We start from the raw sequence: 26,623 nt of genomic DNA on the forward strand, positions 1-26,623 counted from the left end.
TAAACGAAACATTATTATGTGAGGCACATTTTTTCCTTTAATGTAGTATAAATGAATCACATGTATCACAGTACTGCACTAAACTCTAATTCATTTATATTTTATTTGAAACATAGGAAATCAATGCACCAAGATATTGAAACATGTTCAAACCAAATGGAAATACAAGAAAAAACTGAGTTTGTGAGTTTGTACACATATTTAGATAATGCTTTTGCTGTATTGGTAGGGCATTTGGTATCACTGTCATGCTTTCCAGACTGTATTGCGTGGGGGATCAAACTCTGACTGTGCTTTTCTGCAGTCATAATTTATCAGTTTTAACAAGAACTCCAACACCATGAGATTTACATGACGGAGGAGACTCATATCTGCATTTTGTTTTACAGATTCTGCAGACACTTACAGATTCTGCAGACACTCACAGTTGTACCTCTCTCCTGACCTCTTCTGCACAAACTGATGACGATTCGAACTGATGACGATTTCAAATTTCAAATTACACTGATTTTCAGACCACTTTTTTTTTCTAATTTAGCATACCTCGGGCTGTTTCCCATTCTTAAGAATGGCTTCTTGACACTCACTTGGCACTCACTGAGACCATTTCGTCAAACAGTAGATGGATTAAGAGAAGGGCCAGTGGCCAGGTCTTTACTGGATTTTGTCCTGTTTCTTAAGGATGACTTTGAGATACTTCTCATCTGCAGAAGAGAGCTTTTTTTGTAGTTGTCATTACAATTTAACGACATACAATTTGAAATTGTGTCTTTAATTGTCTGATCTGTGTTGCCACCATACTCATTTATCCCTTAGATGGCTTTTTTATGTTTGAATGATTCATAGGTCAGAGTTAAGTGTCTTAAACAAAAACAAAACATTCCTCCGGAAATGGTTGCATACACAGACTGGACTGAAACGGAGGGAAAATAACAGCGAATGTCCAAAGGAAAACTTTGACAGAATTCAGGAAGCCTGCAGAACCATTGCTCAAGAACACTTAGAATAATATCCTGTTCCTTATAAGCAAAATATCAAGAAAAATGAGGAGTTGCTCAAGACTTTTGCATAGTATTATTAAAAAAACACACAAAACGTCAGGGCTGCTGTGAATTAAATGTTAATGATTACAAATACATGCAGTAGACCTTCCTTACCCATAGGAGGCGATAACGGAGTTGATTGGGCCGGAAATATGCGCTGATTTAATGCCAACAAAGAAGAAAAAGTAACCTGCAACATGGCGACTCCCATGCATAGATTAATAGCCAGGAGGCAAGCGTGAGTATAATATTGTTAATTGACTGTAGCGCTGTGGGTTTTGTATATTCGTGAGTACTACAGGCTGTTGAACAGCAGCGAGGTTCAGCTGCTCGAGCTCCGTGTCAGACTCAGGGGCCGGTGAACAGTGAACGCAGTTCCAGCGCGCCTCTCTGTGCTCCACACCATTATTAGCTTATTTATTCTTGTAGAGGGTGTCTGTTCAAAGCTGGTTGACGCCGTGAAAGCCACTGTTGTCACACTATCTGTTTCAGGAACGACAAATAAAATGTCGGGTGTCTGTCACGTTTCTGCGCTCACTTGTTTATAAAAGTCAGGCGGATTTTTGCCGCATTTTAGTGTCTGTGAGGAAATGTTGAAAATATTTTTGCATTGAATTGTAACACAGGAAACACAGGAATCTCCCGCTGATGCTCGTTTTTTCCCCCAGCCATTTATCACTGGTCTCGAGTTTGCACCTGAACTTATTCTGATACTTGAAAATGATTTCATCTCTTCTTGAGCAAGAAGAACTGCAGGGTGGTGCCTCTTTTCATTACTGTTTTTCTTTAATGAGCATTTAAATTCGTATAGGAATAAGAGGTCAGCCAATCTTCATATACTCTGCATATTTACTCACTGTAGAAAAATCACCTTTAAAGCACTGATAAAGTTAAAACTTTCCACTTCTTCCGCAACTACAAAGCTGTACTTTTGTTCATTAACATTTACAGTTGTGGTCCAAAGGGGTCATGGTAATTTTGGGCTTTTAATGATTGATTTGATCTGTTCTTTCTCTAGGGTGGGATTACTGTACAGTGTACTTCTTTAATGATGTTAAAAGAAAGCAAGAACAAGTTTCAATTTATTATGAAACCCCCCCCTCAAAAAAAACAAAACAGTTTTGATGTTTGCTCAGGATCAATGTCCGCTTTGAACATCTAATTGTGTCCAACTCTTGATTTGAGGGGAAGTTGAAGAATTTGGAAGTAGTCCTCCTCTTTCATTATTCCATCCCCTTTGTGCAATGTACTGGTAGCACTTGCACCAAAACAGCCAGAGAGTAGGATGCTACCACCACCATGCTTGTTCTTAGGTTTAAAAGCCTCACCTTCACTCCTCCAAACATACATCTTGTGGTTGTGGCCAAATAGCACCAATTTTCTGTCTCGTTAGACCATAAAACCTTTCTCCAGAAGGCATTTGACTTGTCCATGTGGGATGCAGCATATTTCAGTTGAGCTTGAAAGTGTTGATTTTGGAGCAGGGGCTTCTCGCTTGATCAGCCCTTGACCCTCTCAGTCTATGGCAATGTAAAACTAGCTTCATTGTGGACAGTGATGCTGATGTTCCAGCAGTTACCGGTTCATCATCGGGATCAAGCGCTGGCGGTTCCACAGTTGTTCCTGGGTGACACATTTGAATAAAATTCCTCCAATACAACTTCCCAGTTTGTGTAAAACTGGAATTCTCCTTTTTACTGTAGATCTTCAGTAAGTTCTTTGGGCTTTAACAGTTCAATCTAGTGAGTAGAGCAGGGCGATATGACCAAAAATATTTATCACAATATACATTTGAAAATTTGCGATAACGATATAACTGACGATATAATTGACACTAGACAAAATACTTTACAACTCCGCAACTTTATTAGTGCAAAAAAAACCATCAATGTATTTTCACTTAAACAAGCAGCTTTTTTAAGTGCATTAAAATAAATATAAAAACTTAACAGTGCAAATGCAAATTCCTTGATGACAGTTTAACCAAAAGGCATTTCCAGTGGAAATTGGCCGACATGTCCTCAGCATAACCATGTATAACAAAACTTCTATGTATATCCACAAAACTTAAAAAGAGGTTATACACACACAATACGGTAATATTATGTTGAAGCACAGTACGTATCACTCCGCGAGGCTCCTGCCTACGATAGCCGTAATGCTCCGACAATCCATCAAGCGGTGCGGGTTCATAGCTTAGCAAAGTCGTACTGAAACATTTGACAGATTTTCGAGCGCCGTGTACCACATAAAATTGTTTCGAGGTCAGTAAACACAACCAGAATTCATACATAAGGCTCACAGAATTATAAGGCGCACTGTCAATTTTCAGACAAATCAAAGGATTGATTTTAAGTGTGCCGTATTTTCCAAACAACACGGTAATAACGACGGCCCGCTAGCATGCTCTACCAAAAATAGTGCTTTGTTGTATATCTGACGGACGAAAGCTAAACCAGTTCCACACCACTGAAGTTGCAGCATTTTTACAAAACAATTCTGGTTCATCCGTTTCATTTAACAATCCACTTTCGCTCTTCTCATTCTGCGTCGCCGCCATGTGCGTATGTAAACAAAGGCACTGCGCATGCTCGTTTTACCCATATTCTATCGCGATATTTCATTTTCTTATCGTTGCCCAACATTACACCGGTATTACCGTGAACGGTATGATATAGCCCAGCCCTACTAGTGAGTGCTGTAAGCCAAATCCTTTTTATGCTGGCAAAGAGAAACTACCACTTGCAGTCAGTCATGATCACTAATGAGAAGTTAATAGGCCTTGGCCTTTCATGTTAAAAGACACTGTAAAACCTTCAATGCCACTTTTTAAAATATTTAAGTAGGGATGGGTATCGTTTAGGTTTTATCCGATACCGGTGCCAAATCAGTACTTTTGAAACGGTGCCGGTGCTTAAACGGTGCTCGAACCGGTGCTTAAAGAATGGAGAACACAAACTTTGTCCAAAAACCTCTCATATTTAGCTGTTTTCCACTTTTTCTTTGGTCATTTTAGCCTTTTTGGTCAGGGTGAAGTTAGTATCTGCCATCCAAGAAGAGAGCCGCATGTAACTACGGCAGTGTTTCCTAGTTCACCTTACATGCATTAATATATTAACGTCGTTAGCCTACTCAACGTAAATTACACACGAACAACATTAAGCTACTCACGCAGAGAAGAACGGCTGCTGCTGCCATCATCATCCGTCATCATTTCTGCTACACTGGCAGGGCTACGGGCCAGGACTGTACTCTTCGGGTTTTTCGGGGACGTTGCTAACTCCGGGACCGATAACAGGCACCACACCCACAGTAGATGTGCTTGGTGTGAGGTCTTGCAGCAAGCTATCAAATATAGCGCATTTCTCGGCTTTTAAAAAAAAAAAAATGCTATGCGTCGCCAGGTGTTTCATCAGATTCGAGGTGTTACCTCCTTTGCACAGTATCACCTTAAAGCACTTGTTGCAGGCTGCTGAGTTTGCATCTTTTGCTGTGAAGTACAGCCAGACTTTGGGCATTTTTAATCTGTAGCTCTGCTATAAAAGAAGGTACGTACGTGGGCCCGCCTACTATCCTCGGAAAGGTAAAATGATTGGCTAGAATCCAAAGTGTGTGACATCTCAGGGAAAAAAAGCACCGAAATGTGCGCTGCTTTTCGGTCTGGTTACTACCGTTTATGTCAGAACCGTGCCATAATGGCACCAGATACCGGTACCCATCCCTATATTTAAGGGAGTGTATGTATATATTTAAGTATGTATGCATACATTTGACACTTTGTGGGGATAGAGAGAAAAAAAAAGAATCCAAGGAAGTAATTGAAAGTCCAAACTTACCATGACATTGACACTCACGATGAGTGGATGTAAACTTCTTACCACAACTGTATGTGACAGCAAAGAGATGTACCCGCAGCCATGTTTATTTACATTCATATTAGCCTTTGTTGTTACATACAGGGAGGCAAACAAACAACATGTACGCTGCCAGAAGTGTTTGGAGATGGGACACTGGACCTACGAATGCACCGGGAAGAGGAAATATGTGCACAGGCCATCAAGAACGACTGAGCTGAAAAAGAAACTCAAGGAAAATGAAAACAAACCGCTCAGCATAGCTGGGTAAGGTGTCTTGATCAGATTAAGCAATTTTATGTACAACAATACCTCTGTGTTAATATAGATATTTGTGCATCAGATTTTTTTTTTTTATAATCACTAATGATGTTCACTAAAAAAAAAATTTTTTTTTGTTTTAAATATTGGTCTCTACAGACCAGGCACAGAAGGCTCCAGTGAGAAGAAAGTGAAAAAGAAGTAAGTAAGGTGGACCAACTGTCACAGCTGATATGATGTTGTTATCAGACCTGCTACAAAGTAGGGTTGCACAATTATTATTTATTTTATTCTTTTTTTTTTTATCGGTACTGAGATCGCAATTTATCAGAACTGTTATTTTAATGGGGAAAATGACGTTTATTGCATTCTCACATATTCAGACCAATGGCTTTTACATCCATGTAGTGTGACTCCTGCTAATGTACACAAACTTTAGAAATCAGTGCATCTCTTAGATGATAAATAAGCATCAAAACTTATTACAAAAAAATAAGAAGGGGACTTCTTTCACCTTTACATTATGGTGTATTCCGGTTAATAAGCAGAGAAATAAAGTGTTCATCTGTCGTAGTCGTAAGTTTTCCCCTCCATTTTTTTTGTACCTCCATGATGTCTGTGAATAAATTCTGTAGCAAAGTAGTGGAACGGGATTTAAGTGCGTGTTTGCGAGCTTTATGAATATGCCAATGGGCCTTGCAGGCTCGCATTCATGGACATCGGAGTTGAGGTTGGACTTGCGTTACAAGAATAAGTCCTGCTTTCCCGATACTGGTCTGTGGAGTTGCACAGTTCATGTATTACATTCCTAAAAAAATAACTTATTACACAAAATGATACTGGGTAACATTTATAGCAGAGAAGAATGGTTAGATTACGGTTTTGCAATTCAACAAGTTTTAGACTGATTAATTTTCGGGGGGAAAAAATCCTATAAACCAAGCGATACGACTTAGTTTGTTTTTGGTGCTCACACTTGGTCACCTGAAAGTTGATGAGGTCACATGGGAACCATAGTTGTGTAACCTAGTGTTAAAATTTGCTCAGCGAGGGATTCCAGGAAGTTGCTGGCATCCCTGAGTATCTGTTTCGGAGCTGCTTCCCTGTTTTGAAGCTTTAATTAAAACCAGTCTGTTTTAAGTCAGTGAAACGTCCCTAAACAGCTCCCTCTTGTGGAAGCTCTTGGTGACTGCACATCACTACATTTGCAACCTTTTCAAATCTCTTAAAGATTGCAGTGTTTTGTCTCATAGCCATAATGTCTAATCCATAGGTGTCAAACTCTGGCCCGCAGCCTAATTACATTTGGCCCGCGAAGCCATACCAAATTACTATTAGAGCTGGCCTACTGGTATTATACAGCTAATATATATATATTGTTTAGTATTAAGCTTTGCTTTTTCCATATTCAGTTTTTCAGCAAAATGTGTTTGAGTCCATAAGAAAAGATTCATTCTTATAGCTGGAGGAATAAATATATTTCAATAAATATTAATGTTAGCCCGCGACTTTGTTCCAGTTTTGAATTTTGGCCCACTGTGTATTTGAGTTTGACACCCCTGGTCTAATCCATCAACTTGACTGTTCTAAATGTCATCTGTGGTAATCTTAAACACTTTGTTTATCCGTTGAAAATGCATTAAAACTTTTATTTTGTTTATTTTTTTAATGGTAGATTCTGGTCTCATCACAGCGATGTGTTAGAAACACCATTGTTGTAGTCCGAGCTGTGATCACAGCAAAAGCACAGTTGTTACTAATAACAAGGCACAATGTCTCTGTTTTGTTCTCCCAGCATGTGCAAAAACAGGACTGTGAAACTGAAGCAGCTACACCAAAACCTGTTGTTTTTTGTTTTGTCTTTTCCTCTTTGACACCTTTGCGTTTCTTACTGCGACAGCCATAAAACAGCCACAGCACTCCTTTCAGCTGAGCACTCTTTATCTTTCCCAAATGAATTAACCTTTCTTCTTCTTTTGAGAGCAATAAGAGTGCCCGTTTGGGTATATTTAACTGAAGATTGACTCAAAAGTTTGCCCCCTGGTGGTAAGGGTGCCTGACACAGCAATTATTCAATGGGTGTAAAAGCATTATAAGAATGTGTGTGTGGTTTAAAAAAAATTGTCACTTGAATGCATTTTAAGCCAGAGTCGACTTGAAAAATCTCTCAAAGTTCTGCTGTTCCAAGTGTTGTGGCTTTCTTAGTTTTGCTTGTTTGTTTGAGGGTCGGAGGGGAGAATGCCATCAAATCCCATCGGTACCAGACATAACAGGGGTATATGAAAGTAGCTGTTGAGAATTATAACACTGTCACTCCCTGCTTGTAAAAGAGGCAGGTAAAGTCGTTGTCAAGTGTGCATCCGCGAAGTCTGCGTGACATCCAGCTGCACCAATTTCCCCATCGTGGAAAAAATGCAGCTAACATGTATTATCTCATCACGCTACACGTGTGAAAGGGCAACTCTGGATAATGTCCCAACCCACATTTTCCTAGAATTCGCGTGTGAGAAAACAAATTGGTATGCAGGTAATGTTCCAGGTATGCAAAATCAGCACTTGTAGTTGACGTTGTGTCCTCTGAGTTCCAGTGTTTGTAAACAGAGTATTACAGCAAGTGAGATGCACCTTAGGGACTGTAACAGGTACAGCCTGAGACCTTTAATAACCAAACCTCTGCTGTTCAGCGTTGGATATTCAGATTTTCCTCCACTTGTTCTCAGGGCTAAAGACTCGAGCGACAGCAGCAGCGGCTCAGGCGGCTCCTCCAGTGACTCATCGTCAGACAGCAGCGATTCCTCCAGCTCCTCTTCAGATGACAGCAGCAGTGACAGCGACGATGACAGCTCTTCCTCCTCCTCATCCTCTTCTTCGTCCTCCTCATCTTCATCCTCAGACAGCTCAGACTCAGGAAGTAGCAGTGATTCGGATCAAGGACCTCCTAAGAAGAAGAAAAAGAAGAAATAAACATTGTGGAATCAGCAGGATTTCTTGTTGTTATTTTTATTTTCCTGATTTTTTTTTTTCCTTATTAAAAAAACCCAACAACAACTGAGTGGATATGGACTAAGGAGAGGAGACACGATGTCACAAAAGAGAGAAATAAAGCAATTCCAGTGTTACTTCTGCTAGTGGGATATTTTCTTCAATTTTTAGGTTTACTAAGGATACAAACTTTAAATATCCAAAGCAACGAATGTGATTAATCAAATGAAATCTTGTGATTTTGTACTTTAGTATATTTTTAGTGAAACTTAATCTGTACAGCTCAAAATCTTTATAAAACAGCAGCATATCTAGAACTGAAAAGACATGATACAACCTCAGTATAAAAGATTATATAACAGTTGTGTTTTAGTCTGAATAAAATTAGTTACGCACACAAAACTCTTGTTGCTCGGGAATTGGATTTGCTTGTTTCACTGTAAAGCTTGTTTTGTTTTTTTAAACCTTTTTGAATTTGCTATTGTAAAATGTTTTATTTTGCTAAAAAAAAAAAAAAAAAAGAAAAACGCATTATATGATTTTAGATATATGGATTTAGGGATAAAATGTCAAATAAACTGTTTTTGTTCACTAGTTTACAAATAAAATATTTTTAAAATCAGCATATAGTCATGTGAAATACAGGTTATTATAGTTTTGCATTTTCTAATTCATTTCATTTTCACTTTATGTTTTTAATTCCGTTCAGTTTCAGTCTTCATTTTAGTCTTTTTATTATCAATATAGGGAGGGTATATGTCAGTTTTAGGAAAACCAAGGATTGCAGTAAAAACAAAGCTGTCTTGATGACATCCAGAGTCTTAATAAACACATCCATCAATGCCTCATCAGGCAAGTTGTAACAATTGTTTTTTAAACTAAGGGTGTTTCCTGAATATGCTTTATTTTATTTTTTAATAAAAGTGTTTAGTTTTAATTTTTAGCTAGCTATAATAACCTTAATCAGGACATAACAAAGAAAAACCCATCTTGTATCAGCAGGTCTTAAAATTATTCAACACAACCTCATATGAACGACACATGACATATTAAATCATTTCTTTATATATTTAACACAACCTTAGCCAAACTACAGAAGCAGTGTGTGGGAAAACCAAGTATACCCCATGATTCAGTAGCTTGTAAAACCGCCTTTAGCAAGAATAAGTTGAAGTAATCATTTTCTGTATGACTAACAGTTGCTTACGTTGTGGAGGAATTTTGGCCCACTCTTTTTTTCTTTCTTTCTTTTTTTACAGTGTTGTTTAATTTCATTGAGGGTTGCCGTTGCATTGTGTTTGTTTATGCTCAACTCTCCTGTCACAGCATTTCATCAGGATGAGGTCTGCGCTTTGACTCGGCCATTGCAACACCTCGATTCTTTCTTTTTTTCCAGTTATTGTGTTGTAGATTTGATGCTTTGCTGTCAATGTCCTCTTGCACAACTCAATTTCAGCCAAGCTTTAGCTGACAGTCACATGGCTTCACCTTTTCCTCAATGACTGCAAAGTTTCCTGGTCCGGTGGTTGCAAAAATACCTCAAATCATCAAACCTCCACCACCATGCTTCACAGTTGGTGTGAGGTGTTTGTGCTGATATGCTAGCTCAGTTCTAAGTTTACAGTGCGTATTATGGCCAAACATCTTCACTGTGCACTGATATGTTTAAGGAGTTTGCTCTTGTGGTTTGTTTAGATGCAACTTTGCAAACTTAAGCTGTGCTGCCATGTTCTTGTAAGAGAGAAGAAGCTTTCTCCAGCAACCCTTCCAAACAAGACATACTTGTTCAATCTTTTTGTAACTGTACTCTCATGAAGCTTTAACATTTAACATGCTAACCGAGGCCTTTAGAGTCTGAGATGAAGCAGGGTGTACTTAGTTTCTCACACGTTTTTGTTTTTTGACTCAATTTTTGATGAATAAATAATAACAGTGTAATATGTCATGTTTTCAAGTTTAACTGAGGTTGCATTTACATTATTTTAAGACCTACTAAGGACCAGATGATATTTTACATTGTGTCCTGATGCCTGAAACCTTAGAACTGAAAACGGATCCACTTCCTTCTTTTCATTCTATGTCCATGTCAGGCAGTATTAGTGGGAATGCTGTTGTCTTCAAAGACAACAGCATTCCTTACAGCCTTAATAAAATCTTGTAAAATTATTGTTTTTGTAGTAATTAAAATCTAAACATAGAGTTTAGCATCCAACACAGACAGTCGATAAGGTTACAGGACACCCAAAAGCTTCTTTGAGCCTTTTAACCAATGTAATGTCAGTTTTTGCTGTGTATAGGCACCTGTAAAGTCAGACATATTATTGCACATCCACTAAAGGTGTGAAGTTGGTGGCAGAGTAAGCCATCACAAAGTAACTCATTGTTTGAAAGATTAAAAATGAATCATATTATTATTTAAAACGTATTTACTTATTAATCATAGACGCGGGCAGCTAAATCTAGATAACTAGGGTGTGTGTTGAAGATTAGATGAGCTATGAATTAAAAGCAGGGTACGGTTTGTCATAACCTGCTGTCCATGGTACAATCAGGGAACAATGAAACGTGATTTCCTAAACGTCAAAGTCTGGTCAACCTTGCGCGTCACTGAAATGCTGCATTCAAACCGAATGGGAATTACCAGTAGCTATCCGAGGGGTACGATAAAAAAAAATAAAACTCGCAACTGCTAAGAAGGCTTAATCGTGTTTTCAAAGACATCGTCAGCGGTGCTGACGTGTTAATTAAGATTTACTTTATGACAGTGTTTACTGTGTTGGATGGTGGGATTGACAGATTTCCGATACCGCGAATGCACCACCGCTTTGCCATCCATGCATTCAGTCCTGTCTGTGGTGGTACCTGCTGGCTGCTTAACTTAGCTAGCAGTCTTACCTATCAGTTCAGGAGTAACAAAAAATGAACGCGAGAGAAAATGATTTTTATTTTGTTTCCCTCTCGATGTGTCGTCGTGTTTTAAGGAAAAGATGAAGACCATCCACTTGGTTTTAGTATTTTAGCCGTTAGAGCATTTTTTTTCTGAATCCGTTTTGCGTGTAACTGGAAGTGGAAAAGACAAAGAGAAAAAGAGCTTTCCAATAGCTAGAATGGTTTGGGCCTAAAAAGAAGACAAGAGGTAAGGGTGCCAACTTTGATGGAAGACGTTAGTTGGTGTTTGACTGCATTAGAGGGTATCTGATATTTGAAGTGAACGCTAATTAGAATTTCGCCAAAAAAATCAGTAGCTTCAGGGCTAGCTAGCCTAGCCTTAATACGCTACTAGCAGGGTCCGGCTAGCTAACGTTATGCTAAAGCAAATATGCAGGTAGTCGTGTAGGTAGCGTGCTAGCCAGTTGCTAATGATTTGGTTAGACATTGTACCTGCTTTGGAGTTCTGGTGGAAGGAGACTTTAATTATTCGATGGATGGGAAGGGTAGATGTTACTTTTATACGTTTCTATGCAAGGAAGTAGGGGAAAATATCGCGGTGATAGGAGTAATGTTTTCGTTCCTGTCATGGCAGCTAACAGGTCATGACGACTGATGTTTGTGTTTAGCCGTGGCTGACATAACTTGTACACCTAAGTTTGCTCTTACAGACGGCGGCATAACTATATGATACTACACGTGCAAATGATAAACATACTATGTTTCCTTTGCATTTGAAATCCAGACTATTCGCTCTCCATTAAAAAGCATCTGGGGAATCAAACAATGGGAGATAAGTGCTACTTGTTCGTACTTTCTGTGCTAGTTTATGGTCGTTTTAGGTAATCATTGGCTGTTGATACTCGTTATTTTTCGCACAGTGACGACGAGCATAAAGTTTTGGTTCGTATCCTCCTCTTTTATTGTATTACTAACTTCTAGTGCCACTCCTTGCTGTGTCCAGTCAAAGTCTTTATTTGCATGGAAAATCAACACTGGGGAGAAGGGCAGCACAGTTAATCCGAATGTATGCTTTGGTTGCGCGAAGGATCAGCTGATGTGCTTTTCTAGGAAGCCATTTTACGTGCCATAGTTAGGGGGGAAGGGCCAGAAAATGCGTGATAAGTCCAGAGTTCCTCTCAACACTTGTCACGGGTAGTTCATGCACGCATGTGGAGGGATAGGCTTGACGCATGGAGACAAGGAAAGTGCAACCCACTGACTTATTATGGTTGGCTGCACTTAGTCGGGAGGGGGGACGAGTTCATGCCCTAAGGTCATGAACTCGTTCACGGCAGGTAGCTGTGAACCGGCTCAGCAACTTTAGTCCGATGGTGGATGGAGCTAAAGCTGTACATGAACTGTGGTTGCAGTTGTTGATTTGTTGTTATGTAGACGTAACAGGAGTGTTGATATTGCCGTCTGATTCAATTATGTCAGAGAAAAAACTCCCCCCCCCCCCCCCCCCCCCCCCCCCCCCCCCCCCTCTCATACAGTGGAGTGAGCTGCAGTACTTGGCTGGTTTAGGACAACTGCTGTTTTATATTCAATAATTTTCTGAAAATACCAGGCAATAGTGCAGTCTGAAACTCCAGCTTCCACTCTAGAAGATAAACAAATATCTTAAATAAAGTTGGGGTTTTTATAGCAAAAAATGGACCTTTGAGAGGTGATTATACACTATGACTAGACTACATTACAGACAGCTTTTAACAAATAATGAGTTTATTGCATTAGTAAATTACACCCCATGTCTCATCGATGTGGTGATTTTCCTCTGGTACAAGGCTAAAACCTCTTTTGTGTGCGCTGTTAAGTAGTTTAACTACAGTGTAGCTCTTGGTTGGAGCTCTTACTGTATTTTAATACACAGAAGGTCACCCACTTGTTTGACTATACAATTGAAATACTCTTAGTAGCAGCTTGAAACATAATGTCATCACCAGGCTTGCTTGAAGAGCTGTGTTGATGGCAGTAAGTTAGAAAGCTGAACTGAAGTGTTGGAGCTACTTCAAAGGTTGTAAATGGAAAATTAATCCAGGTAAAACATGCTATTTTAAACTGTTAAAAATAGCTCATATATGTGTCATGCCTTTGTTTTTAAATGAAAATGTTGAGCAGAGAGATAAGGTTGATGCATGTGACTGTACAATGTCTGGATGTGATAGTCTTTGTTTTGGGTTTCCACACACCGAAGCACCAAAGAAAACCTTAAGCATACTTGACATTCAACTGAGGCTAGATGACTTCTAGATACCAGCTTTGTTAGCTTAAAATAATCTTTAAAAAGGGGGGGAAAAAGGGTTCCTGGAGCAGCGATGTAAACACCTTGTTTGCAGTAATGTGTAAATGTGCTACCGGTGACGCGGCTTACTGTGAAATCCTCTTCACTTCCTGTTTGGGTTTTGCTGTGAGGCTTCAGTTTAACAGTTTCCCCTGTGGCCAAGGCGAAGGGCACACATTCAGTCGAGATGTTATGCGACTTGTTTGTCCGTTCCAGACAGAGCAGTGCGTGCATGTTTTCTTTGGCTTTGGCACACCTATTGTACATTCCTGATGTACTCCACTGTTGTTTTGCTGGCTGGATATTTGGGAAGTGAGCAATGTCTAGTTTCAGACTGTTCAGCTGCAGCCCATTGTACACAATTTCAAATCTGAGCACCTACATTTGAGGAAAATTAATCCAAAGCTTAAAATTGCCTCTTTAGCCACAATTTTAAAGAGAAAAGCTATTCTTCTGTTGATGATAGAAATGGTTTTAAGGTGTTGCACTTGTCTGGTTTATGCATTGTGCAGATGTTACAGCTTTTTAGCATTTACCTTTTCCTCTTTAACCTGACCCAAAGTACAAGTTAATTGTGTGTTCAGCTAAGGTTTGTAAGTTTCATAATCAAATCTTATTTCCTGTACAAAGAGAAGCTTGTTGAGAGTAACTTGTTTGAAGGCTCTTTCTGAGTCTGCCAGCTTAATTAGCCCGAATCTAATCAGACATCAGCAGCTCTCTTTTTATCCCTCAGTACTGTTGCTCACGCAGCAGAGAAATATGCTGCTCACTGTGTCCTGACCTCATGCATCTGTTCTTCAGCTTTTGTTCTCAGCGATGCGAGTTAAACTCTCATGTGGCTTTACAGTCCTGTGAAGGTGAAGCTCATTAAGGCCATTTCATTTCACAGATCTGGCATAGATTGGTGCTGTGAGATACTGCTTTATAATACTATTTTTAAAGTGGAACGATAATAGCCTCAGTCTTTTTCGGTGGCAGCAGTAATATGTCTCAAATAGTAGTGAAATTCATTGCCACAGTATCTTCTTGTTTTGTTTTAAGCAGGATAAGTGCTTTGAAGGAAATAACAAATGGATTAGGAACATAAACAGAAACAAATCCCAGAGTCAGAGGTATGAATTTATGCAATACGCAGATAACATGTGGATTTTGTAGATTTATATTGTTAAGCGTCTTATGTAAACATTTTTCATAAATAATTGTCTACATTTTAGGGCTCAGCTGCCAGTTATTTTCATTATTGATTAATCTCATGGATTTATGTTCTTTTCTTTTTTCTTTTCTTTTTTATAAAATGTTGAAAAGTGCTTTGTATATATTTACACCCATTTCCTTGGTGATGCTTCAAATGTTCACATCAACAAGTGTGAAACCCAAAAAAGCTGAAACCAGCACATTTTTGATTAGAAATGACGAAAATTTCCGCTCAGTGCCCTTATCAAAAATATTTGCTGATTCATTTTTCGACAGCACTTCAGTTAATTGGCTTATTATTGCAGGTTTTCACTCCTCCATTTAACCACAACTGAGCCTTTATTCCAGCTACAAGAGAAAGTTTATTTGGATGTTTGGAGGTTAGTGACAGACATTTCAGCTTTAGATGTAGTGCAGACTTTTCTCTGAGTAATACAGCTGAGACTGATGGATGGGAAATTATTACACAGTAGAGAGAACTGCAGTCTTGTTTGACCTTTTATTAACTTCAGGAAATCTTTGCATGTTGTTATAGTTTTAGTTTGCAAAGTGCCTGCTGTTTTGAAGGTTAAGATTTAGTTTGACTGGATAATTGTAGTTTCTTTAAGGTAAAAAATGACTAAGGAATGGTTTATTCTTCGGTAGATTGTTTCATCACACTAAAGGAAGGTCTGATAGACTTAAGATGGGTAGCTAAAACCTTATGAAATGCATATTCACGAAATGCAGGGCTCGCAAAATCGCTAGCCCGACGTCCCGGGGCTAGCGATTTCTCCAGTCGGGCTACCAAAATCTATCTCTGCCCTGCCCGTCGGGCTATCTTATGCCGGGCTCACACTGCGCGATTTTGTCAGTCGCGCGATTCAGCTCCTGCTCAAACTGCACGATTGACTTGCAGGGGTTAAAAGTTAGTAGGTCACGATGCAGGTCTCACACTATACGGCCCGATGCTCTGATGCGACCCGAGTGCTCACACTGTGCGTCCATAAAATGAAGGTTATAACAGAAATTCTGTCGCTCGCTCTCCCTCTCTGTCTTTCACTCACACAGACACGCACACCACCGCCATCAACTTTGCTAAATTGCTAATGAAAAACATGATCAGGCAGCTGTGATTGAGCAGCAATGTCCATCCAACTATTTTCACGGTTGTTGTGGTCGTGATAATTTTGTGAGGCCACATCGAAAAGGCTCGGATGAGCTTTCCAAAGTTCTACAAATGCCTCCATCGCTTGTGTCCAGATCACACGCTGCAATGCCGTGCTGCGCCGTCTTTTTCGCTGACATTTGTGTTTGCGCGTGCGCAGTGTGAGAAACTGCACCCTCACGACGGTAGCGAGGATTTCAAACATGTTTGTTTCAAACATGTTTGAAATCCTGCAATCATGCGATCATCAATCGCACGACCAAGCGATTGATGATCGGGAGCTGGTCGTGAGGTGTTAATCGCTTCTCGTTACCCCACGTATACTACACGATGCACCACGCACGATGAAGGCCAAAATCGGGCCGATCGCCAAAACGGTCGCACGACTCAAAAATCGGCTCAAAATGGGCCAAAAATCGCACAGTGTGAGCCCGGCAATAGGAAAGAAAAAGATATGTCAATGCTTTTGCATTCTTTCGGAAATGTAGCTGGGTAATTATGTCATTGGCATCGGTGAGCCAGAATTTGCGCTTGTTTTTTGCTTTCACTTTGCAATCGCGCGAACTGTGTATAGAGAGCGACAGTACTGATTGGTGAGTGATGATAATTTGCGCACCAATTCCTCTGACATCGTCTTATCAATCGTTAGCTTACTATGCAAACATGACAAGTGAAATCTCCCGCAGCAAGCTTAAACATGTGAGAGTTTGATCGCGCAGAGAATCGCTGAGCGTTATGTGAGTGCGTGTGTAAAAGCAGCAGGATATATATTTTAGTTCTGCTGAGACAAATAAGACACGTCAGGGTGAAGAAGTGACAGCCAAAGAAAAGCTTACCACAAAACGGAAAAGTTATGACAAATCAGACTATAAGGCAAAAAGAAAGTGCAGCTTTATGGTTTCATGGACAAAAGAATTTCTGTGGCTGCAATATGACGAGCTAAATAACCATAAATAAGTGGTCCGCAGGTGCGCATTCGCTGTCAAAATAAAAAGAGCGCACAAGATAAGAAGTTGCAACGCGTGTTTGCGTACATAAGATTTTCTGGAGGAGGACAGACATTTTTTAGAACTCTTAAAGATGTCGAAGAAGCTCCTTTAAGCAATTACTTTGGTGTTCTTCCACCTCCAAAGAAATGTCAGAAGGAGTCCGAACCACAAAAGAAGCGCGTATTCTCAGAAAAGTGGTTGCAGGAGGTGAGCTGACTTCAAACAAATGATGAACGCACAGATGTGGTGCAGAATGTGCCGTAAAAATCCCACTCTAGCGGACAAAAACAGCCTTTTATATGGACGCAAACGCGCGTTGCAACGTCTTATCTGGTGCGCGTCTTTCATTTTGACAGCGAATGCGCACATGCGGACCACTTATGTGCACCCGTGTAAATAACATAATGTTCTGCCGGGTGTGTTGTTGGTTTTCCCTCGATTTCTGAGTCGACAAGCGCCTTTGTTACTGGGACCAGTAATTTTAAGAAAGGCCCCCATTAGAACCCATGAGAAATGCAAGAAATGCATTATTGCTCAGTCTGCAATATCTTTCCCAGAACCAACACCAATTGCAAATAACATACTAAAAATAAACCTGAGACATCTGTTTAGATCAGCGTACTATGTTGCAAAGAGTGAACTACCACTGGCACAATTTAGCAGTCTTTGCAAACTTCAAAAAGCAAATGGCCATGATCTTGGTTCCACTTGCCTCTTACCTGTGACTTCAGTGGAAATTTCAAATTCAGGATCTGACACAGACTGATTCATGTTGTATTTGAGTTGATGATTGTAATTTTTATACAATGTTGTAATTTGTGTTTTTTTGATTAATGTTTTGTTTCCGTTACAATATTATACTTTAATGTATAATATTGTAAAGGAAACAAAACAGGAAACAAAGCATCAATGAAAAAAATTGCTCTCTTTTTTATTCGGGCTACTTAAATTTATTTTGGGCTACCAAAAACTGAAGAGTCCCTGCCCGAAGGGCTACCAGGGATTTTGAAATTTTGCGAGCCCTGAAATGGCTTCTTTTCTCTCTCTCTCTCTCTCTCTCTGCAGTATAATCCATGTTGCTTAAATATTATTCGTATACTGCTGCTCAGTCTGCTGAGTTTAAAATCATACAATAAATCAGAAGCAGGTTAAAAATGAAAAACCTCTTTACAGGCTTGTTGTGCCTTCTGAAGAGCTTGAATGACGCAGATCTTTTGAAAATGTTGCCAAGATAACTGAGGCTTGGGTGTCATGTTCCACTAATGATGTGGCCTAAAAAGTACACTGAACATTATGTTATCTGTGTCAAACCTGCAAGTGAGAGCATTTCTTTTGTTTCTGAGTTCATGTGACAATGTTTACCTAGGTAAAATCCAAATGAGCTTTCGAGCCTGGTACTTTTTAGCTTTGTTTGTAAGAGTTACTCTAGATTTTAGAGTGTATATTTTACCTACTACTTTACTTTGCCTACTGGATACCTAAGAGCTTTAGAAAATGACTACTTTAAGTGTTTTTTATCTGTTTCACAGTGCCATGAAGAGACTGATTTACCGTTTTGCTCTTGGTAAACAGCTTTACTGAATGTTAAACATAAAAAGCTCCTAAATTAATATGAGTTAATTAGCTGTGTAAATGCACAACAGTCTCAGCACTGAGCCTGTGATTGGTAAATGCTGCCAGTTCCCTCTTATTCAGATAATGCACGCCTGCTGAGTGGAGGCTTTCCAGGCAGCGAGTCAGTTCAAATGCTTCAATCCTGCTTTAATGAAAGGACATAAGCAGTTGTTTAGAGAACATGCCAATCAAGACCCGAGACTTGTTTTGATATGCTAATTGGAGCTAATGTGCAGCCACATAGAAATATTGAATTCTTTTAATTGAAGCGGGAATTTAAGATACTGCCCTCTTCAAAAATTCCTCATCTGCACTTTGATATAAAAGTCTCAAGGAAAATCAAGCCTTTTTCTTTCCTCTTGAAGTGCTGATATAGAAATATGGCTTGCAGGGTTTTCTTAATGAAAAGTATTGCATGTTTTAGTGATTGAAAGTCACTCCAGTTTTTCCCAACACTTCTTCTTAGTCTTCTTGCCCTAGCTGCATGTGATTTTTGCCTGTAGTCCTCACCAAACAGCTGGTATAGAGGGCAGGTTTGCTGCATTTGAATGGACGCTCCCTCTGGAATTCCTGCAGTCAGCAGGTTTGCTTCAAAAGCACTGGGGGTGGTAGTGGTGGTGGCACTGGCTGTCCATCTGCACCTGCTACAGAATACTTTCTGTAGAGCAATCTAAGGTGCTGTAAAGTCCTGGAAACCAGTTATGATCGATGACACTTGTAGTTTTGCTTAACCAAGACTCACTGAACATGCAGTATTTATGTTTTAATATCCAAAATGAATTGATGTGCATACAGCTCATAGCTTTTAATACAAAATTAGAGCCATTTGTAATGTGCATAGTAAACCTTTTGTTAACATTTTCTACTTCATGAGCCTGGTCATTGATTAAATCCTCCCAGGGTAGTGCTTCTATTTATAAAAGTAGAGGGCATATGTAATTGCCAGAAGTGCTGAGAAATGACAGACTAACACACTGTGCTTTCAGATTCAGCATGAATGGGAAATAATTCCAGCCAGTACAGTATCTCTAAGAACGTAAGCCTGATGATACAGACATGCAGCTGTTGGCAGTACTGTACAGCCTTGGTATCCATTGATGACTATTTATATCAGCTGTGTCTATTATAAAGTCCATCAAATGGAGTTTCCCAAAGTTTGGAGGCCGGCCTTCGTTTTAATACTTTAAATAACGCCACAAGCAAACAGCACAGCGAGCATCATTGTGTGTGGGGGAGAATTGGCACAGTCAGTTTAGAATTCATGTAAAACTGTCATAATTTATGAGATTATTGAAGTTGAATTTCTTTGCAATTAAATCAAAGCACCCTCAGATAATGAGGGCAAAACCTTGTAACGATGTGATCAAATTCAGATATATTTTTGTTGAAAGCAATAAATGAATGTTTAACACTTGTACCTAAAAGCCCCGCTCTTTAATGTTCTTGATTAATGATAAACATCTGCTGAAAATCAAGAACAGAAGTGGCATCATTTTGTCAGCTTGTGTACCAGATAAAAATCCTCACAGCTTGCGGTGATGCCACACTTGTCAGCATGTTTCGTCATCATCTGAAAAAGCCTCATGTTTGTTACACCCAGCATGCTGGAAGCCTAAGCGCTGTGACTTTAACAGGCTGCATGGGTGCTTTGCCCTGTGCTCCAGGGCATAGTGGGGGGTGGGGGGAGGTTGTTGATGGAAAGAGCAGCTCTGATTGGCTGGGTTGTGCTGAGGGCCGTGACATCACTTGGAGGAGAGGCTTTGCGGTGTAAAATAACATCTCCTTTTATGGGAGGAGGTGGACTGTGCCATTCTCGGAGAGAGGTGAGATTTATTCCCTTTCTCGCTGTTTCTTCAATGCCGTTTTCCTGTAGATGCTCTAATTGGCCAGCATGGCGGTTGTGGAAATCATTTCCTTAAGGCCAAGCTCATTAATTTCCTTCGCAATAATCCCCTTTTTAAGTTTTCACTCCTTCTTAATTTTGTGTGTAAGAATAAGGTGTAAAAAGGTTCGGTAAGACTAGGTGATCTTTTAAGATTCCTTAAAGATTTAATTAGTCACCCCCCCTTTTGTGGGTGACTAAAGCAAACAAAACAAAATTGTATTTCTATTACAGTGTTTCAGCAGGCTTTTCAAATTGATGGCTTGTGCTCCTTGCTTTGTTATCTCAGATTAAATTATTCCTCTGCTACTTTCTGAGGGGTTTAAAGATTAAAATCAGCCTAAAGTGCTCTCAGTCAAACATCAGGCACTCTTCTATAAAAATAGACATGAGAAATTAGGTCTCTTATCCCCAATTTATCTATTGCATTCACTCCAAACATTTAAATAGCACATATACCCTTGCATTTATTCAATATTAACCTCTTTCTTTCACCTCTTTCACACTCATTTTTCATGCATGCTTTATCTTCAAAACAGAAACAAAAGCTGCTGCTGCTTTCTGTAGCCTTCACCTCGCATGTGACCAACCCCCGCTGTTTGCCGACATGGTATTTCCCGAGAACAAGCAGTCGCCTCCCCTCCCTAAGTCAGAATTGTCTCCACTCCAAGAAAATACACAGTACCTTCCAGTCGAGTAAAGAAACTTTAGTCACATTCTTTCAGCTGGACGCCCACAGATACAGCTAGATTTGAAAAAAGGGGTCAGGTTTTCTTGACTGGAGGTTGTTTGTGTGGAAATTCAGGCTGACAAGTCATGACGAGAATACTTCTGAATTCCTGTGAGATCCTGTGAAACCTCCTCCCCTCCTTTTTCCAATGTTTCAGTGGTTGGGGCCATGGCCTCTCAGTCAGGGTAAGAAATGCAGAGCTGTTTAACTGCTTTACTCATTTCTCTTGGTGTCTGGTTGGACTAAAGCACATAACTTTATCCTATTGTGAATACTTGAATATGACAGATGAGACATGTTTGATTTGCCTTACATAATGGCTGTGTCCCAGAAGCCAGATCTTGTACTCAGTGATACTGAGAAAATCGTGGTTTTTTCCCCCCTGTTTTTTGTTTGTTTTTAAAGATGAGATCTGACTGTTGTGTGGTACTTTAGAACGAGACATACGAGCTGATTCATTTAGGTACAGAGTGATCTGCCTTCAGACTTTGACCTTTTCAGTTTGGCACAGTGTTGAATGGCTACAGTAAACCTAGCTGGCCATCACACCTTGATATTAATAAATGTTCTTTAAACTTAACTTTTTTTTCTTATTGTTAATCCATCTTATTTTATTGGAATAGGAAGGGGAGTGGCTCAAGGTTTGGATTTAGGCTTGGTAAGTCAGGAACATGCCAATCAAAGCTCACCTATGTGTGCATCTTGACTTTAAAGTAAGGTTTTACTTGTTTTGAGCACAACACAAGTAAATGGTGGCTGAATTTATTCTCAATTAGTCACATTTTATTTGTATAGCTTGCACTTTCAGCTACTGATATCTGAGAAGTATATATAGTACACTCTTTTTGGCCTAGGTCAAATTGGAAAGGAAAACCCTTTATTTTGTAAGTCATAAAATTAATCATTCAGTTTGAAAGTGAATAACAATACCTTTGTGACGTGAGGGATGGGTTGATTTGGACGAATTATGATTAACACCATCCACAGTGTTGGTTTAGTTGCTCGGACATGTTGAACACAAAACTGTTTGTGGAAAACCAGCTGTGTGTGCGGTAACAGTTTCACTTCTACAGAAATAAATCCATGCCTTTATTTTGTGGATTTACTCTTCATTCACAATTTAAAAATCTTGATGTGTACAGAAAGGCATGGTGTCTTGCTCGAACTTTTTGTTAATCATATTTCTTAATTAAGGATCAGGGTCTTGGTTTGGTACTCCCTGAGGCCTAGTTTGCGTTTAGAGGCAGGTCTAAGACTAAACTATAAACAGATTGAGTGCAGAGGCTTACCACATACGTGCCACATGGTCATATCATGTCACCAACACTTGTTTTTCATTCTTTTTTTTCTGTTTGGGTACAGTGAGTACTTTCTCAGTTATTCTGAATCCAAACTTAAAAGTTTTCGTGAATAGGACCATGGTAATTTCTCTGAAAGTGTGATATTTTTTTTTTCTTCTAATTTTTTTAAGTCAATGAGATTTTTTGGGAAGAGTCTAAAATTAAAGCGGACTACAATTATTACTAACAATTATTATAAATGTTAGAAGTTCAACAACCAGGAGGCGCAAACAAGACAGTTGAGCCTCCTTGGCTGTTGAGTTTCTCTCGAGTAATACTAAAGTGTCACACCCTTTTTCAAATAATAACAACTAACAGCTCAGGTAAGTTAGTTGGCAGAATGGAAATGAGCTGTGTTTACAAAGGATCCTGCCTGGAGCCTTTGATTATTTAGCACTGTGGCTTAATCACACATGCAGGCCCGCACCCACATTACATCAACAAACTAATTTTTATATATATATAAGTACTAATACTGCTGGAGCAGATTAAAATCACCCTTTATCTAAGCAATCAAATGTGCATGGATGTAAATAAAGTTATGGACAGCATTTATAGCAGGAGGCCATGTTATCTGTAGATGATAATCATAGCTACTTCAGTTTTAGAAAGTTTGTCATGCAAAGTGTGTTGCTAGTATTTGGGTTTTGTGTTTCCAGCCCTGGTTCTTGGCTGTGCTTTAAGTCAAGAGGTGATCATGATGTTAATGGTATGTTTCATGAAATAAAGTTGACTTAGTCGCTTCTTTGTAAGTGTGGCTTAATGAACCCTAGCCATAGTGGGCTAATCCCTATACCTCCTATGAGTAATGCGTTGGAGTTGTCATTACTCATAGATGTCAGGGTTGATGATATAAAACGGTTAAAGGTTGTGTTAAGAAAAAAAAAGGATTGGTTGGGAAATTACTGTTTAGACTAACTGATGAGCTTTTCTAATAGTTCATTCAAAGCTTGACCAGCATATGGTGACAAGGTTTAGTCTGTAACACAGTTTATTTATCTATTTATTTTTTATGATTGATCAGTTCCTCGTAACTCTCAGGTTCCAGTGTACTCTCTCGCCATTTGACTTCCCTGTGTATAAAGAATTTCCTCATCGTTGAGTCAGTTTCTCATCCACTTCTTACATTTTTAGTCATGCTTGGGAAAGATTAGAAAGACCCTGTGTGTAGTTTTGAGAATCTACAAGGAGGCCGGATGGTTGCTGCTTAATCGCACTGTGTCAACAGCCTTACAATCATTGTTGTCACTGGCAGAGCTTGAAGCTGTCGACTTAAACCGGGAGGCGACACGCCTGGATGACAGCGTGCTTGTTTCTATTTTCAAACCTCTGTAGTTGCTTTCTGTTAAACAAAGTGCACAGCAGAGGGAAGTCACATTTGTTTTTTTGGCTCGCTGCACCTATGAGGTGCCTGATTTCTCCTCTACCAGAGCATTTTTGGTAATATTTTAGAATGGCTCTGAGTTGTTATCGTAATAATGTGTACATGGATATATTACATGTCGCAATGATGTTTGTCTCACTGGTGTCAATCCATACATCCGATCAGAGGGGTATTGCCCTTATATGACTTTATCCTCATCTGATTAAATAACACACATTATGTTCAGAAGGAAAACACAGACTACGGGGTGTGTTTATTTATGTGTAGGGACCCAGTGAGTTCCAGCTAGTTTCATAGCAGATAATTACAGTCTATTTTAACTTTGTCATTCATTGCAAGCAAACATCCAGCACACAGTCCACCCAAAATTACCAATATTTTAAAAGCAATCAGGTTCTTGCAGGTTACGAGAAAAAATTTGTGATTTGATTGCTCTTAAATGTGGCCCGATCTTTCATTTTAGTCACACAGTCTGCAATAAACACATTTACTTTCCGTGACTTTATTTAACACATTTAGTCATAAAACTGGAAAAGCCTGACAGTTTTTTTTGTTGTTATTGTTTTGTTTTTTCTTCTTCTTCAAATTAAGTGAGCTTTTGAGTTTGGTAAGTTTAGTAAGTTTCATAGAAACTCATTTTGTAAAAAAAAAGTGTTCTGAGACTGTTATAGATGTTATGAGACATGACAAAAAGCTGTTTTAGTTGATTAATAATTTTGGGATGGCATCTCGTTTGGGTTAAGGTCAGGACGACATGCTCATCTTTGTTTTCTTATGCTTTTGAGTTGTCGCCTTGTTGCTTTCATTATCCTTTCCTAAGCTTTAGGTCAAGGACACAGTGTACTTTCTAAACCATCCATCAGTAGTTGCAAAGCATCTAGGCTCTGAGGTAGCAACTTAGCCAAAACCATCATGCTCTGTCCACTGTGCCTCACTAGTTGTGCATTTTTCCCAGGAAATTACATTTTTGTCTCATTTACCAGGGTTTATTATCCCATAAGGATTATTTTATTCTTTTTTAACCTTATTATATATTTATCGTCAAGGCATTGCTCACAACACCAAGTCTGTTAAGAGGGAAACCTGCAAATTAGTTTGGGGTGATTTCCCTCCTCCTTGTTTAGGAAGAACCGATAGCAGGTGGAGGAAGAGGTTAAACTGTACTACTTGATCTACTATACTGTGCTCCCCAACCAAAAGAAATGCAGCTTTCGCTCAGAGAGAAATGCTTTCAAGTTTATTTTCAGCTTCCAGCATGAAGAGAAAACAAACTAGTGCTAACTGAAACCCTTGATCGCATACAACAATGAATGGTGTAACGTATTGTAATTAGTGACTGCAAGTAGGCACTGAACCACTAACCTTTTGTGTCTGTTTTGTATATGTTGGGGGGGGGGGGGGGGGGGGGGTTGTTGTTGTTTTTTTTTTGTTTTAAATTAACAGAGATGTGTACTTAAAACAGTAATGGGGCAGGTTGAGTTGAATTTGCAGGTAATACCAGTAGTGTTTTTATTGAATACATTAAGAGGAAAATAAGCTAAACTGTTGACGTAATTGTCAAACGCTTGGTGATCAAGCTGACCATCTTCGACATCTGAGATCCATCAGTGCAACATTTACTTTTTGAGATGCTGTTAGAACAGAAGTTAAATTGTTTTTGATAACCTTCTCAAAGTTTTTATTTACATTGTTTTTAAACATGTTAGTGGTTCAGTCAGATTGATTTGTAACCTTTGGATTTACCCAGATCTCAATCATAAATAACAAAGTGCTCACAAATGTTTCCTGCAACTGTTGATGTTTTGAGATAAAAAGTATGTAAACAGCCTTCTCACTGTGTGAAAACATCGAATTGGTAGTTTCAGCTGGGGGCAAATTGTGCTGACCATCTGTACAAGGAGATTATTTGCAGATGAAGTAGGGTACTGCACAGTGTCTAGACTAGGCTAAGCTTATTAGAACCTACTTTCTCCACAGGTCACAACTTCCCCTGTTTATGATACGTGTGGGATTTCACTAATGACAGTTATGTCTGTGCTAACAATGAGTCAAAGCAGAGCACAGCAGTAGTGTGATCTTTCTCAATACTTGTTGTGACTTTATTTTTATTTATTTTTTAAAAGGTAAAGACACAAAAGAAAAAACTGACCATTTCTATTTTTCCAAGCTGACTTTTTAACAAGAGTATATGTTTGCTTAATTCTTCCGCACTTGTCTCCGAGATCTCATTTTCATAATATACTGCCCCTGCAGGCATCCGTGTTCAGCAAAGACATACGCTGTTTGTTTATTGTTTCTTCTCATTATGCTACCTTGTTATTCTTCTGTGTTGATAGCAACATGAACCGTGAGGACCGGAATGTGCTCCGAATGAAAGAACGAGAAAGGCGAAATCAAGAAATCCAGCAGGGAGGAGGAGAGGCCTTCCCAGCAAATTCCCCTCTCTTCCCCGAACCCTACAAAGTGGTAAGTTTGTTCAACTCACGTTCACTTTATCTGGCACGTAAGTGGTTAGTAATATTAAGGGAGTCTGTAATAGTGACTGGAAATGCAAGGTGTCAGACTGTGCATAATAATAATCAGTTCCTGCAAATTAAGCAATTACAATGTGGGAAATTCCTGCACACTATTACAGCGATCTAGTATTCAGCACAACACTGCTGTTTCGGAAAGTCTTGCTAGCTTAAACAAGCACGTTCCAAGAGCTAAACTATTTAGAAATGTAGATTTACATCAACTGAAATGTTAATCCTCTGGATCGTCAGGCAGGTCACACTGTTCATAAGGTGAACTATAGCCCAAAAGCACGTTTAAGGCTATTCTTCTCAGTATGTGTTGGTGAAACTGAGCTGAAATTACAAGTTGGAGGAGAAACACATTGAGGCCTGAAGTCTATAGTTTTTCTCAGAAGTGTTGTTGTCCCCCCAAAACAGTATAAATCCCCCCCCTCCCTGTGGCAAGCATTTAAGGGGAATGAATTCTGACATGTGA

The 26,623-nt window shown here is 39.3% G+C and overlaps 2 protein-coding genes across 3 annotated transcripts in view; both read left to right on the forward strand.

Moving 5' to 3' along the window:
* The first annotated feature begins 1,215 nt into the window (after positions 1–1,215).
* zcchc10 (zinc finger, CCHC domain containing 10) lies at positions 1,216–10,055 on the forward strand. Its single transcript, XM_006784979.2, has 4 exons — positions 1,216–1,281; positions 5,003–5,164; positions 5,318–5,359; positions 7,879–10,055. The coding sequence occupies exons 1-4, from the start codon at positions 1,241–1,243 to the stop codon at positions 8,120–8,122; spliced, it is 489 nt and encodes a 162-aa protein (XP_006785042.1). The 5' UTR covers positions 1,216–1,240; the 3' UTR covers positions 8,123–10,055.
* A 920-nt stretch (positions 10,056–10,975) lies between these two features.
* Positions 10,976–26,623, forward strand: part of aff4 (ALF transcription elongation factor 4) — a 29,502-nt gene continuing 13,854 nt past the window's right edge. Inside the window, exons 1-2 of one of the 2 annotated variants that reach the window (XM_087847416.1) lie at positions 10,976–11,276; positions 25,969–26,098. In XM_087847416.1, the coding sequence (XP_087703542.1) occupies positions 25,973–26,098 (126 nt within the window). In that variant the 5' untranslated portion in view covers positions 10,976–11,276; positions 25,969–25,972. Of the gene's footprint in view, positions 11,277–20,290; positions 21,094–25,968; positions 26,099–26,623 lie in introns of those variants that run through there. The other variant, XM_087847415.1, reaches the window with a different exon arrangement.

Source organism: Neolamprologus brichardi, chromosome 10, assembly GCF_056152115.1.
Source record: "Neolamprologus brichardi isolate AB-2024 chromosome 10, ASM5615211v1, whole genome shotgun sequence".
NCBI classification, from domain to species: domain Eukaryota; kingdom Metazoa; phylum Chordata; class Actinopteri; order Cichliformes; family Cichlidae; genus Neolamprologus; species Neolamprologus brichardi.

Excerpts from the sequence above, each read along its gene's own strand:
- zcchc10 (XM_006784979.2), top strand. The coding sequence starts at position 1,241 with ATGGCGACTCCCATGCATAGATTAATAGCCAGGAGGCAAGC. Across the intron at positions 5,165-5,317 it reads AAACCGCTCAGCATAGCTGG|ACCAGGCACAGAAGGCTCCA; the intron begins GTAAGGTGTCTT and ends TGGTCTCTACAG. Across the intron at positions 5,360-7,878 it reads GAGAAGAAAGTGAAAAAGAA|GGCTAAAGACTCGAGCGACA; the intron begins GTAAGTAAGGTG and ends ACTTGTTCTCAG.